Source organism: Harpegnathos saltator, unplaced genomic scaffold (assembly GCF_003227715.2).
Source record: "Harpegnathos saltator strain DR-91 unplaced genomic scaffold, Hsal_v8.6 scaffold47, whole genome shotgun sequence".
Lineage (NCBI taxonomy): Eukaryota > Metazoa > Arthropoda > Insecta > Hymenoptera > Formicidae > Harpegnathos > Harpegnathos saltator.
Window position 1 is genome coordinate 1,262,987 of NW_020230283.1, and position 15,224 is coordinate 1,278,210.

Sequence of the window (15,224 nt, forward strand, 5' to 3'; positions counted from 1 at the left end):
AAATCGCCTTCCACATTCCAAACAATCAATCGTAGTGGGCGATTAATTCGGAGATGTATACATTTTTGCGAGCCGAACACGAGAGATAACTCGCCAAAACATAAAGCGTACGTTTGGCAAGGAGATAAATATAGAACGAGGGAGATACATACACTATGAGAGAAATATTCGACACCTCAACCTCAAGTATATTCCCCAACGATCCTACGATTGTTTCAAGCAGGGTGTCTTGTACTATCGATCCGAGGAGTCTCACCGTAACTGTAATGCATAACGTATTCGCGTACTCACCGCGTTCATCGATTATTATTCAGTATTCTCTGAATGTGCAACGGCCAGCAGTTTCTCCGTTCATTGTCCATTGGCCTTTAAGTGCACACATGCCGAGCAAAGCGAGCAAAATAATTCCCCCCCTCGGCCACCACTATGCGTCGATCCCCCTCCATCGTTGTGGCTAAGGTCAATTGCACAAAGATCCAGATAAGTTTAATGACAATAAATCGAGGATCTTGACGGTCGATCGATCAATTCCAGAATTAACCGGTCGCTGTGTTTGAGTCGATATCGTTACAGCTCCGCTTCGATCTCGTGCGCAACCGCTGCAACAAAATAAGGTCGAAATGTTATCGTTAATTGATCTCTAATGAAATCCTTAAATAGCTCCTTGCGATTCACTCTTGCGAGAATTATGTAAACACTAAGAAGCGTACGCTGTTGTGCTTCAAGCGGAAAAACGTATCGCTCGTCGCGGCTCGAGATGCCGTTGGCTTACGATTTTATTCGGAGTATCCTCTGCTATTTCATCCCTAATCTATGCGACACGTGTCATGTCGCGATGATTAGCCGGCGCTGATAGCGACAATCGAATAACAGAATGACGTAAATTTTCGTCAAGTTGCCGTTCGATAACAGACAGCTTCTCCGAAAGAGAGAGAGAGAGAGAGAGAGAGAGAGAGAGAGAGAGAGAGAGAGAGAGAGAGAGAGAGAAAGAGAGAGAGAGAGAGAGAGAGCGGAGTGTGGTGGCACAATATCACTTCTCAGGACGTTCGCTGTAGTCACGCAACAGCGCGGTCTCTAAGGACTTATCGAGTGTATTTAAGTAATTTCAATAAAAAGAAAAAAAAGGAAAACCACTTCACGAGTCATTAATCGCGCCTTACCTCGCTCGTTCGACAGGATACACGCGTTCTCCCGCTGGAGCAAATTAATTTTTAGAGATCGTCTATTTCTCACGATAAGCTCAACTGCGCGTTTTCGCGGCGAACACGCGAGCGTTTCGCATTCTCCTCCTTTTTCTCGTGTTATTCTTGCCGATCCAGCGAGTCCGATGATCGAGTCTCTCTAGTAGAGATACGCGCGTAAAAAGAATCTATAAAAGTACAAATGTGCAGTCACATGTACACATACGCACGCGCGCGCGCGCACACACACACACACACACACATACACACACGTGCATATATATGCGGTGAACCGCTTTATCGCTGAAAAAAATCGTATGACGCATGTGTGCGCACGTGTGCGTACGCGCGACCGCTCCGCGTGTGTGCGAGATTTTACGAGCGCATATTTACGGCCCGACGTTTCTCGCCGCAGCGCAGCGCAACGCGGCGCAGGGCGGCGCGGGGCGGCGCGACGCGTTGCGATTCTGTATCCTACAAGCGCTTCTTCAGACTCGTCATTTTCCAATTGCCTTTTTATCGCCTTGTTCATTGACTCACCCGGTTCTGTAATATGGGAGCTTCGGGATGAGCGCGGGTGACCTACGACGGTGATGACGTGTCTTTCTTTCTCTGTTCCTCTCTCTTTTCTTTTCTTTCTTTCTCCTCAGTCACCGAGACTCATCGCTAATTGGGATTTTGTAACTCTTGGCAGAGGGTCCCCTTTGTTCCTTTCACTCCTTTTAATATTCCCCTCCATTCCGGGCGATCCGTTAATTTCGCCTCAACGTCGAGCCCGTCCGAATGTTGATAATTGTTTTAATTTATATCCGTCACGCGCTCACGGAGACGTTTATCCTTCGCTCTGCAAAGAAATTATTACTGCCGCATGATGCTGTCTTCTATATTCAGCGGACTCTGGTAGATAAAAGTTTCCGCGCGTTCGTACCTGAAATATCCATGTTATTGTCGAAGATATTTCAGGTACGAACGTCAGAGAGACCGGTCAGAGCCTGCATAAACTCGAAAAGATTCGCGCGGACGAGAAAATCCACGAATCTCCGAGAGAGGCCGTGTGTCGGAGGGATTGCGCAATCGGACAGATCCTTGCAGCCAATCGAGCCGGCCACGTGCACAATATCAAAGGCTCCGGCGAGCAAGAATCTCGCAAGCCGTGTTTCTGCAGATAAGTGCTTACCCCACCCAGTCGCACAATTATTCAATGCGAGTCGTTGTACATACGCTTGTCGTCGTCGTCGTATGACGTGTGCGTGTGTATCTATGTGTGTACATATGTGTATGCGTCACGCGCGAGCATGTGTGTATGTGTGTGCGCGTGCGTGTGTGCGTGTGCGTGTGTGTGTGTGTCGAAACGAGCGACCGGTCGCTTTATTTGCGATTACGCACACGTAAAAGCGCTAAACCAACTGGTCGCATTATTCGCGCTTCCGCACACATCTGCAAGTTAGTTGTAATTGTTGCCGACCCTCCCCGTTCACTCCCCCCTTCCTTCCCTCGGTCACCCGGTCCCGTCTCACATCGCAAGGGGCGGCGAGAGGCAAGGGGGAAAAGCTGTAGGAGAGCGCCCATGTGGTCGGTCGCGTACCGAAGCCAGCAACTCGCGATGCCAAACGCGAGTTTCTCTACTTATTATACGTATATATTTATAACTTATGCGAGTCACACACGCGTGAATTACACGCGTTTGCACGCGGATGCGATACGATCGATTTTTTCTGGATCTCCGCGCAACGACGATTATGTTGCACGCTCGTTCGCTCGTTCGCTCGTTCGCTAGCCGGCGCGTTATGTAACACGCCGCCGCGCGTTTACTATACACGTCGCGTGTGTGTATCGCGTTTCTATTAATGTTGCTAATCGGCCGGCTGTATTAATCACGATATCGTATTTATCGACTACCGTTCCCCGGATCGAACCGCCTACCACCGTCGCCACAGCTGTCGATCTTTATCCTCCCTTGGGCGCGTCGAGTCAACGTCGGACACACTACGTTATTTTTTCGAATTCCTTCCTCCCCTTTCCTTTCTCTCCGGGATGTCCTCTTCTGGAGTTGTCAAGCGTCCACATTTCAGCTGGATACACTCAGATCTTGCCGGCGATGTCTAGCTGTCCAGCTAAAATAAAAAATGACCAGGTTATCGGACACTCCTTATTTTACATGTGCATTCCTCGGAAAATATATTTTTACAAGTTACACTTCCGGATTCTCTTTTTCTCTTTTTCAAGCCTATCCAGTTTTTTCAATTTTCAAATCCAGCGACCTCACTTTCCCTCCTTATCCTTTCTTCTTCTTCTTCTGCCTGCGCACAAGGGGTGCCGTTTAAGACGGCGCGCGTGTATTCACCCTGAGGTAAAGGGTGAAGCTTCCGCTTCTCCCCTCCCTCCTCTCTTACACATCGCAGATTTGGGCGATAAATCTTTACCCGATGTACCGGATTTCTGTCACGTGCGTTACGAAAGTGCATATCCATCGAACAACACGTGTCGGCGATTTGAAACGGCACGCTCTGCATTCGCCTCTTAATGACGATCGAGGGCGATAAGATGTCAGCAAACTCGTGTTATCTTCGCGCAGCGCGTAACTCACTCTTGAAAGGCGCCTCCGCACAATGGATGAGTACATAATGAAGATTATGCGTTGCCTCACGGGTTACCTATAACCCGCCGACACTCTCGCGCGTTTTGCCTTATTTTCCATAATTTCTCGAGTAATCCTGCGGAATTAATGTGTTCTGTATGCATGCACGCGCTCGTTCGCTCGCTCGCTCGCCCGAAACTTGTCCCGTATAATTGTTAAACAGCAAAGTAACGCTGATCACACGCAAAATGACGAGCCGAGAGGTCTCGCGGTGCATTTTGACGATTACCTCGGGCCCGTCACTTTTTGCTAGTCGCGAACCGGTTTTTAATAAAATTCAGCTCTTCGATTATGTCGTCGCTCGTACGATGCAATCCGAGAGCGCATCGTCCGACGAGTTTTCAGAAGGGGAAGAGAAGAATGGGAGAGGGAGAGAGAGAGAGAGAGAGGGGGGAGGAAAAAGGAAGGAGAAACGAACAGAGAGAAGTAACATGAAAAAGAGAAGCGAAGAAACGAGCGAGACAGCACGAACGTCATGTTATTCGCGATCACGTACTCGCCTCCACGTAAGCGAAACAAAGAGATCGATCGTCCGACTTGCGCGAGGAGCGACGACCATAGCTGACGGACTACTCTCTCTCTCTCTCTCTCTCTCTCTCTCTCTCTCTCTCTCTCTCTCTCTCTCTCTCTCTCTCTCTCTCTCTCTCTCTCTCTCTCCTCTCTCCTCTCTCCTCTCTCTCTCTCTCTCTCTCTCTCTCTCTCCTCCTCTTTCTCTTTCTCCCTTTTCTGTCTCTATTTCGCGATTCGAGAAAACGTGCGACTCGTGCGACTGGATGTCTCTCTCTTTCTCTCTTGCGTGACACGCGAAATTAATGTGTTTTGATTGACGCGTGAATAAGCCGCTAAGCGTGGAAGCTGATGTTGCGGGGGCTGTGCGTTTATCGCGCACGCTTGTTTGTACGAGAGCGATTTGCGAGTCCGGCCGCAGATAAAACGGCACTTCCGATAGAGAGATGCTATTCTCTGCGGACGTGTTGTTCCATCCGGCCTTCGTTTCATGAAATCGCTCGGCCCGGATTTATGGATTCCTTTCGTTCGCGGGTCCCGCGGACGTAACACACCGGTGGATTCACGTGCACACGCCCGCTCCTCGGCGGAGATTCTCGTCGATTAATCGCAGGCTTCCACCTGTGCGCGAAGACTTCCGACGCTAAGCGCGATCGTGGGATTCTCTCTTATTTCGCTCCCGACTCCGACTCGGTCGCCCCTCCTGCAACACACAGATAGCGATATTTAAACGCGCGATAAGCGCTTAGCGCGTGAGAGAATCGAAAGAATATACGTAATATCGCGGCTTATAGCGATCCATCGGCGATATGCTTTGTTGGATTTATAGATCGTGGACTAGCGAGCATTTCGTTCGAGGGACTCTTGGATCTTTATGGATCGTTGCACGCGCAGATCTTTTGGATTTGTAGACCGTTACTTTCACAGATTCCCAGATGCACCGATCCTTCGTTGTTGCGGACTTCTAGTACGGATCTCTGGTATTCTACGGGTCGTTGGGTCCCCACGCATACATGCACACACACACACACTGTTTCTTGAATCCGCAGACCCTCGGATCAATCTAGGTCTACGTGTCACATATACGTCACAGGTATATCACTGCAGAGACATCCTTGTATGAATCCTTTACATTCTTGATCTTGTGTGTGTGTTTGCGTTTGATCGGTGCTCGCAACTTCCCTTCATAATCGTAGACCTGAAATTCGCACAAGCACGCAGGAGTTAACGAGGATAACGATGTAATGAATACTCCTCACGTTTACATTTTAAACGGCTTTGCAAAATTAGCCGCGACTCTTCAAAGCGCCGTTTCAAACCAAGAGAATATGGAACGTGGAAATAAAAAAGAATAAAAGGAAGAAACATGAGAAAGAAACACACTCTCGTTACTTATCCATCTTTCGCTCCATCTTTTATCTCTCTCTCTCTCTCTCTCTCTCTCTCTCTCTCTCTCTCTCTCTCTCTCTCTCTCTCTCTCTCTGCACGTTTCGTCACGCTTGCGTACGTTTATCACATACGAGAGTTTCATATTCGCGGCGAATATTTGCGAAGCGAGCGCGGAGCTTTCGCCGTGCATCGAAACATCTATGTCGGACAAATCCGCTAATTATCCGAAGGCGCGACCCCCTTCGTATTAAAACTAACGGCACATATAAACGGAGGCGGGAGCGCATATATAATCTCACGACGTCCATTACATAAATTCTCCTCTCGCGCGATACCCTAACGTCTCCTCGTCGCGCTGGTTAGACCGATAAAAGTATCGCTATTTCATGCGCGAGCTATTTATCAACAACGAGAAAGTAATTCCCGTCGATGAGGGCGAACGACATCTCCTCCGTTTCGTAACGGGTAAAGACGTAGTGGACTTATTACAGATGGAGAGACAGAGAGCGGGTTGTAGAAATAAATTCGAGACAAACGACATGTCAGAGTGAATATTGCACGTCCGCGGAGCGATGAAAAGTAGCCGCGTTGCTTTTTTGCATCTCACGACCGGTCGTGCCGTTTGCACCGGCTATATGTATCGACGACGTGTCATTAAGTGGTACAAGCCGCGAATTTCAGACGAGAATGGCCGGGAATTAAATATCAAATCATTGTGTTCTTACGCGTGCACATGGAAGAGAAGGGAACGATCCGCAGTGCGCCTCCCAGTAGAATTCGCATCCAGCCTCGATTTTTCCTTCGCGGAGAAAACAGTTTGGAAAACTAGTCGCGGCAACGAACGGCGCCAAACGCGCTTTGGCTGAGGGAAACAGAGTTTCAGTTTCTCCAGAGGCGAAGAAGCAGAAATTCTGTCGCCTTCGACCAAAACGCCCTTGGTGCGGTCGTCGTCAATGCTAATTCGTCCGATCTTTCTTCTTTGTGTTCGTTTCTAGAGATCACAGTCACGACGGCGATTTGCACGACCAATTTTGCCGGACTGTTTGTCTCGTAGACACACTGGAGCAACGTAAAATTGCGCTGCTCAAATAGTACGTATCAAAGCGTACTTAAAGTCATTTCTCCTGACAATACGCATCTCGAAAGCGTGCTCGAGTGTGTTGTGCGTCCACACATGCGGGCGCGAGATGATTACCTAAACGAGTTATTTATAGCACATCTGTGTCCTTTCTGTACGTACACACATGGAATCATAAGCGTCACAGGCAAATCCTGCTCGCCGAGGACTCCCCTTGCGCGCTCTCGACGTATCCCTACGTCGTAACGTCGCAGGAGGAGCCGCAGCAACAGCGGGACCTCAAGATGCGCCGAGCCGGACGGTCGCGCTGTAAAATCCGGGTGCCCTTTCCGTAGTTAAAACATACGAGCCGAAGTTTAAAATGTCTTTTGTACGACCGGCATAGGAGGGAAGTCGACTCAATCGCGCTCGCTCGCTCGTTCGTGCGTGCGTGCGCGCACGCATGCACGCACGTACGCGTTGCCGTGAGCTTTCTAAGTAACTAACACCGAGACCTTTTATGCTTTACGCAATACGCTCGATCCTTTTAATCAGCTTCTACGGGATTTTACATTTTTGGACGGCGACTCGTCGCGGTTGCGCTGTGTTTCTTCCTTGTATACGTGTGTGTATACACGTAGCGGTTCCTCAGCGATATTCTTATGAAAATACTTCCGTGATTTTTGTCACGCCTCGACTTTTTATCGTAACTCTCGGCTACAGTCAGGGTCAGCTGATCGCGCGAGCGCGACAGCTCTCGGCAAAACACGGCATCGTGTTCTGAATTTTTGGGAGACAAGTCGAAGAGACAAAGCTACAGGGGCAAGTGCCTCCCGACTCTTCCACCGCCTGATTCTGATTGAAGTAACCAATAAGTCGCCTATCCACTTAAAATCGCTACTGACGAAGGGCCTCGATGACGATCCCACCTGTGGCCGACATAATACACGCATCTCGTGCCGCGTTAAAAGCCACGATAAAAGGCTGGTGCGACGTAACGCACGTAGGCACCGGGAGATGAGAAGAGAAAGAGGATGCGGCGGTGGCGGAGGAGGAAGAGGAGGAGAAGAAACAAAACGAGCGTCGTGGGTGAAAAAAAACCGGTGTGCCGCCGGCAACAGCGATAGGTCCTCTCTGGAGGATCGCCTCGCATGCTCGCTTGTATATCGGCGAGCCGAACACAGCCGAAGGCCGGCGCGACCGCGGCCGGAGACTACCGAAGCGCGGACACTGTGTCGAACTCACGTAGGCGGTGTTGCTAGGCGGTCGTGCGGTGGCGGTGCGGGCGACGGGGATGCCGGGCTCACGCGAAGGGGGTCGCGTGTATATAAGTCGCGTCAGCGGCCGGCCGCCGATCAGTCGAGCGAGTGACGTTCGCGCGTTTGCATCGCTTTGATCTTGTCCTTTTGCACATAGCTGAAAGGTGAAAGTCTCTGACGGAACGGTCGCTCGTGCACGTAGCCCCGTCGATCGTAGTTGTCGTTGCACCTCGTATCACTCAGCCGGGGTTCTTTTCCGACGCCGCGAGCAGTATATATATCTCGTTTCCTCGTTTCACATCCGTTGTCGTCATTTTTCTCGAGATCTTTCGCATCGTCGCCGGCGAAGCAAGAGCAGCAGCAGCTGACGACACGACGAACACAACGACGACGACGACGACGACGACGACCAGGACCGTGTCAGTGTACGTCCATCGCCGGGCGTTCTCGCGAAATCATGGAGGTCCTGTCGTGCCCTGTCAATGTGGACTTCAGCAACACCAGAGGTAAGCGTTTGATGCTCTCTCTTTCTCCCTCGGCCTCACCGGCTTACCTTCGATTGTTCGCTCTCGCCCGTCAAGCGTTTCGATCCTGCTCACCCACCGATCGAGCGAGCGAGCGAGCGAGCCCGTTGTTCTCAGCTGAGAACGCCGGCTGGAGTCAGCTGATTTTTGTTCGCAACGCGACGTCTCGTCGGTCTGCGGTCCTGTAGAAATACATTTTGTCATTTTCAATCGAACCGAACGAGCAGCAGCGGTTTTGCGGGACACACCGCGATTTTACCGGCGAAATGTGAAATATAGGTGCGTCAGCATCGGCCTGCCAATCATACGAGGAACGAAAGGGGGGGATGCCCTTCGCTGTCATTTTTCCTTTCCGTATTCTTCGATTGTCGCGACACGTTTATTCCTCGCCCCGGATTGTCCCCGTTGTGTTTGTAAATGCAAATTTCTTCAAAATTCGGCATTCTCGACTCTGCAGTAAATAAATGCGGTTAGTAGATATGCTCGAAAGCGAACGGCTTCGGCTAATTGTTCCTCCAAAAGGAGCGTAAGTTTGATTTTGAGGCCTAACGATCCGGAGAATGATCGAATTTGATGTTTTCCACGAATATGGTCGCAAACCGATAAATATTCGATTTATGATACTTTGATGTAAAAATTGAGAATTATTTTCAGAAACGTTCATTCGTTAGAGACACGATATTTTTTTGTTAACAAACATATCAAACGATACGAAAGGACCTTTGGAATTTTCGATGCGCGAATTTTACGACAAAGATAAAATATCGAGGTCAAACAAGTTTATACGTTTCCGGCGACTTCACCTGGTCCGCGCCGATTGCTAGGAACAATGGGTGAATCAAGCTCGAAATTGATGACTAAGTAATTAAATATGACGGAAATCAAATATATTAATAGTTTAGATATCATCTCTTGAATGCGATCGCGGATTAAATGATATCAAAAAAGTGGAAACGTCCATTGTGAGCGCTGAGCAGTCGGCATACATGTGCGAGTGTGTGTTGCGTCAGCGTTTTTTTTTTTCCGACGATACTTCTTTGTTACGTTACACTTACAAGGCGTTCGGTTTTAATGGTGGATAAAATGATGAGCTCAGCGCTCGATTTATCGTGGTTCACAGCTGCGACAAAATTAACACGAATTCGAGATTGAGTGACACTTCGAATTTGGTTGGAGAGGCGCTGCGCGTCCAACCAGTCTAGATGAAATTGAAATTGTGAAATTGAAACGATATGCTCGCGCGCAAGTCAGGCAGAATTTAGAAGATATAATTAATCGTCGCGTAACAAAACATGTTTTCCATCTTTCGCTGAAACTTCTGATTACTTTCGCATTCCCAAGATACTCGTTGATAAATGTTGTTCTAAGATTACGTCAGGTTCACACTTCATACATTTGTGTATCTTACGAGATAGTACATACGAGGCGTTCCAGACTCACCGGCGCGTATGTTTCGATTATCGCGAAATCGACATCCCTGAGCGAAGATTTTCGACAAAAAGTTTAATTCGATTACGACGATAAATTCCAATTGCTGCGATAAATTACATATATTAAGTTACTAATTAAATGCAATTTGCATTGATTAATTAATTTGATCATTTAGCAGCACCTTAATTACGAGAATAGCTTTGCTAAAGTATCTAAAGTCGAAGATGATAAAAAAATCGACTCGCAACTTTCTCTTCAACTTACCGCTTACCAGACAGCGTTCGTTTGCTCGACGCGGCCAGTTCGTGAGCACGCGCTTAATTCCATTTAATTAATTTTTACAGCTGAAAGCGCGACGGACGAGTTGGACGGTGCTTGCCAGGCGCTGGCCAAGAGGCTGGAAGTAGAGCTTAGGAGGGCTAAACACGCTCAGCTGGCTTGTGGCGAGGTCCTGCTGCCGGCTGACTTGCTACCCAAGATAGCCAAAGATGTACTTAACATGGCAGAGAATGAGCCTTGCGGCCTCCGGTGAGTAGAACTTTCTATTGTCCCATCCCATCAACGAAGCGCCGGTTGAGACCCCGCGACTCGTCGAAATCTGAAAGGTTTAAACAATTTCAGAACACAATTCGCGAGACTCGAGATGGATATTATTTTGCAACAAGTGTCCATTTGGAAGCTATTGTAGAATTTCTTTTCGAAGTTGTTTTTTAACAAACAACGATGTTCAGTCGCGCGCGACAGATCAGATCTGAGAAATGTTTCCTCGCGCCGAGAACATTAGAGATTCTCTATAAGAAAGATCTACTTGTTCGCGGAATAAATATGTTTTCCATGTTGGATCTCCGAGGTTCCAACTCGTTGCTTAAATTCGGGAAACTCATTAGCGTGGTATGTGTGTTTCATTTGTTACAGAGGCTGCACGCTGTTCATCAGTTTCGAGACGGACAGTGTGTGTCGCAAACTGTCGAAAATACAGTGCGACCCCAGCGCTGTGTCGACCTTCGAGCTTTATCTCACGCTGAAGCAAGACCACACGTCCTGGCATATCCTGCTACCTCAATTCTTAAAGTGAGTGTCTCTCTCGACGGGCTGAAATTTCGCTAGTATTCAGTTTAATTCGTCTGGAAAATTCTCTATAGAAAACTGTCATCAATATATATATATATATATATTCACTATTCTAGACAGTTCTAAGAATGATGTTGCACAATCGGTTGTTATTTCAAATCACTGCAGACCAAAATGACGTATCATTACAAAGTATTATTATTACGATATCGCCTCCCTCATCCTTCAGATCATACGATTAGATTCCACTTGAATGACTCTGCTTCCCTATCTTATCTCTTGTTTCCACGAGCACATCGCGTTGCAATATGTTGCAGTCTCTACTGAAATTAATCCAAGTACGATTGCAATCGAAGAGGTTCAATGATCGATATGTGCTTCTTCCAGAAATCTCACGCGTGGTGGCACCATCATGATCAGCAGGGACTTCACCCTGCAGAAGAAGAAACTCTACAGGTCCTACCAGCAGTCTCATTGAGAGGTCTCCATATCGCCGGATGCAAACCCGGATGATTTTGTAAGTTCATGAACTCCCGTTTTGCCAATGAGCGTAAACGGCGGTGCACAGCCATTTTTTGTCAGTCTGCCGTCCCATGGGCGTGTCAGTCGAATTTGTACAATACCGGAAAAGACCAGGAGGAAGAATCGGGACAGCGGAAACGACGATGCGAATCCTGAAGATGTGGACACTGTTGCTGTGTCAATGCGGTATGTTGCGTTTAACCCTTTAATCGCGCAAACTTTGCGAACGCGAGCAGTCCATCAGAAGGTGCCCGTAAAAGAGAGGGAAAGTTATGAAGGGAAATTGTGTGTTTAGAATTTAATCGACAAGTAAGGCAACTAAATGTGTAGAGACGTCGATTTACGGTAACACGGTTGCAGTTTGGACGCAACTGTACTTTTTTCGAGGAACAAGGAAAAATGTAGATTCTGTGTCGGTTGTCGACATTTAATAGTATATGTAGACATGATAATTCAAGAACTCGCGTATCCACGGATCCAGTTGTTATTGAAGAAATCGAGGAAGTAAAGAATCTCTGGGTCTAAGAACCTCAAGGATCTTCGACATCTCGAAGAGTTTGAGTACTAGAGTCGGGAGTGCAGCGACGAGTAGAATTCGAGACGTTGAAAATTTTAAGTTCGAACTTCTACGATCTGCACAAGTTCTAAATTTGAGGTATGAGAACAACTAGATACGAGGTGCACGAGAACTCTTGAAGATCTGGAAAGTCAGCTTTTGCGAGACCGAAGATTCGCGTAGAATTTAAGGTAACTAATAATTTCGAGACGTGAGGATTCGCGAAGTTGAAGTTGCGACCGGCAAAGTAAACGGTAAGTCCAGCTCGTCTCCAGTGCTGAACAGCGAATCGATTGAAGGGTTAACGTCAACACGACCGCGATATCGGCTTTTTGGTTTTGTCCTGCTGTCACTTTTGCAATATTATATTCGGGGAGAGGCCTATGCGTTCGATAATTGTGATAGCGCGAGACAAGTTCTGGCAGTAGCAGATCTATCGCGAGGAGAGGCTCGCGCCTTCGTTTTTCGAAGAAGATATGTGATTATAAGACTTTTAACAAATTTCACGTGATACGTAGTGTATATGATTAGTTTTAGAGTGCGCGTTTTACTGATTAATCGTAGTCAGGTAGCTATAGTCGTGTCGAATATTTAGTGATGATCTTTCGAGAGTGTGTCGCTCTCGGCATGAGAGCGAACACGTCTACTTTTTCGTTGAAGGTGGATGATCATATTGGAACAATGTGGCAGCATATTTTCCACTAATGACCCTTTATGGAAATCCCGCAGGCCAGCCCGGAAGAAATGGACATCGGTGAAATTGTTACTTGCAGATTGTAATCGAATTATTTGGAAAATTGGAGTTATATATTCGGAGATTGGACGAGATGAACCAAGCCTTGAAGTTTCGATTCTTTTCTGAATTTCACGCAAAGAATTAAAGAATTTTTGTCGAAAACAGGGCTTTCAAGTTTTCAGTTTTCGGCAAAAAATTCCATTTCTCTCAAATAATTGAAAAATTCAAGACAATTCTGACAGTACGCTCACGGTGCACTCCTTTTTTGGGATGTCCTGTAGATTGATAAATGATGCAAAAGTTCAGCCTATCCCGTCATTCCATCTTACGATCTTCCCCCTCGTTAATTTCTCTCTTCATAATAGTCAATATAAAAAATCTCATTAAATTATAATAATAAAATTATTTTCTCGCGATGTCGCGATATCGGATCCATGAATATATTAGCATTCACGCATAATTGTGTCGAACACGGTTCGTATAAGTTGTAAACTTGTCGCGATAAGGCGCGATAGCGCGCTTTCGGTTTTCAATTCTGCGGGCCGGTTTAATTCTTTTTTCTTGATTCGAAATCCCGTCACTTCGATATCTCGTCGCGTTCGTCGAAATCCTGCTTCACCATGTCTCTTTTCGTGAATATAAATTATTTCAATCAAATTGAACAATTATTCATTTTCGACAAATTTCCCTAAAGTGCGGCAAGCGCGATAGATTTTTCGTTTGTGATATTAACAGAAATATTAAGATTCCTGAACGAAAAATTGACGGAGAGCAAAGTGGTACAACTTCGATTGCTTCGACGCAACGCATTTCAACTCGCTAATAGGCGAACAATAAACAAATCAACGTTATCGCGTAACAGATATATATATATATATATGTATATATATATATATATATATTTGCTAGATTAGATAAGTAAACTCTTAACTCACAATCAGAATCGATCCATCTCGAAACTATACCGCTTTCAATTCCGCTTCGAACAGATTTTCGTAGATCAACAGCGACGAGTCGAACTCAGGCCGGTTGTTTGAAAGCGCTGAAAAGGAGAAAGTCGAGTTATAAAGAAGGGTTAACGCTTCACCGTTGTATTATTATATTATCGTTTTCGTTGCAGTTTATATTGTTTATTGTTATTATCAATATTATTGTAGGTTTTTTGACTATTGTACGTATTACTGCTTCATTACGCGTCGCGGTTAATGGCCGTTCGCGTTCTCCTCTCGTCTGCACGTTTCTTGATTCTCTATTCTATCGCGATCTTACGCTTTGGTGTTTCTCTCTTCCTTTTAATTAGTTCGCTTCTGTCGTCGGTCGCTTTTCGTCGCAATGCGCGACGATCGGAGACTACTGGCGGATATTGTGATATTAAGAATTACGAAATGCTTACGAGAAGGAAGCAAGTGTGTGATTGTCGTTAGAACTTAGATTAAAGATGCTCTCGTGCATCGTGAAGCTTTTCTTTGGACAGTAGAGAGAAGTCGGTAGAGAGTGAGAGAAAGAGAGAGAGAGAGAGAGAGAGAGACAGAGAGACAGAGAGAGAGAGAGAGAGAGAGAGAGAGAGAGAGAGAGAGAGAGAGAGAGAGAGAGAGAGAGAGAGAAATGTTGCACGGGAATATGAGAAATATATGTCCCGTTTTATCTTCGCGCGAAAGTGCACCAGAGTCGAAAATCTCCTCGCGGTTTGCTTACATGAAAGGTGTGTGGCGATCCTTTATAATCGGATGAATTGAATATTTGCGCTGTTGGAAAGTGTGATTATTCCTCCTTGTCGAATTGAATTAAACTCGATTGAATTACAGATTGATTCCGTTTTTCGATAAAGTTTGATAAAACAGAATCGTCTCTTTCTCGATGAGAGCCGGTGGGGCGAATAACTGATACTTTTTTTTTTTACGATAAAATTGGTTATTCAGAGAAATATTTGCCGAAATTTTATACACGTATATAAATATATATTTATATACGCGCATGCGCGATGATACCTTGTGTATTGTAATATAAATTATATGTACGATTTCTCCATTGACGAAAGTTGATTTTGTATATATACATAAACATATAACTTGATACGAAGGAACAAATTCGTTTTTACGAAATTTCGTAAGCTCCGTGCATATTTCATTAATTCTTTTCTCGAAGCAAAGGATCTGAATTAAAATATATTAGCATGTTTACGGTATTGGAGCTCTTATTATTTTGCGTAATCTCGTTACGTCAGAATCTGTGGAACAAGGGATTTTTTAAATTACGGAATGATCTAAGAGTAGAATCGCAAAGTTACTTGATAGAAATACGAAAACTATGGGGAAAAAATCACATGAAATCAAATCTCATTCTATTACAAAAA

At 46.1% G+C, this 15,224-nt stretch overlaps 1 protein-coding gene across 1 annotated transcript; it reads left to right on the forward strand.

The window, feature by feature from the left end:
* Positions 1-8,115: 8,115 nt before the first annotated feature.
* On the forward strand, positions 8,116-14,416 carry LOC105181046 (protein charybde). The gene is made up of 4 exons (XM_011137526.3): positions 8,116-8,537; positions 10,331-10,514; positions 10,902-11,057; positions 11,445-14,416. The coding sequence occupies exons 1-4, from the start codon at positions 8,489-8,491 to the stop codon at positions 11,533-11,535; spliced, it is 480 nt and encodes a 159-aa protein (XP_011135828.1). The 5' UTR covers positions 8,116-8,488; the 3' UTR covers positions 11,536-14,416.
* Positions 14,417-15,224: the final 808 nt, after the last annotated feature.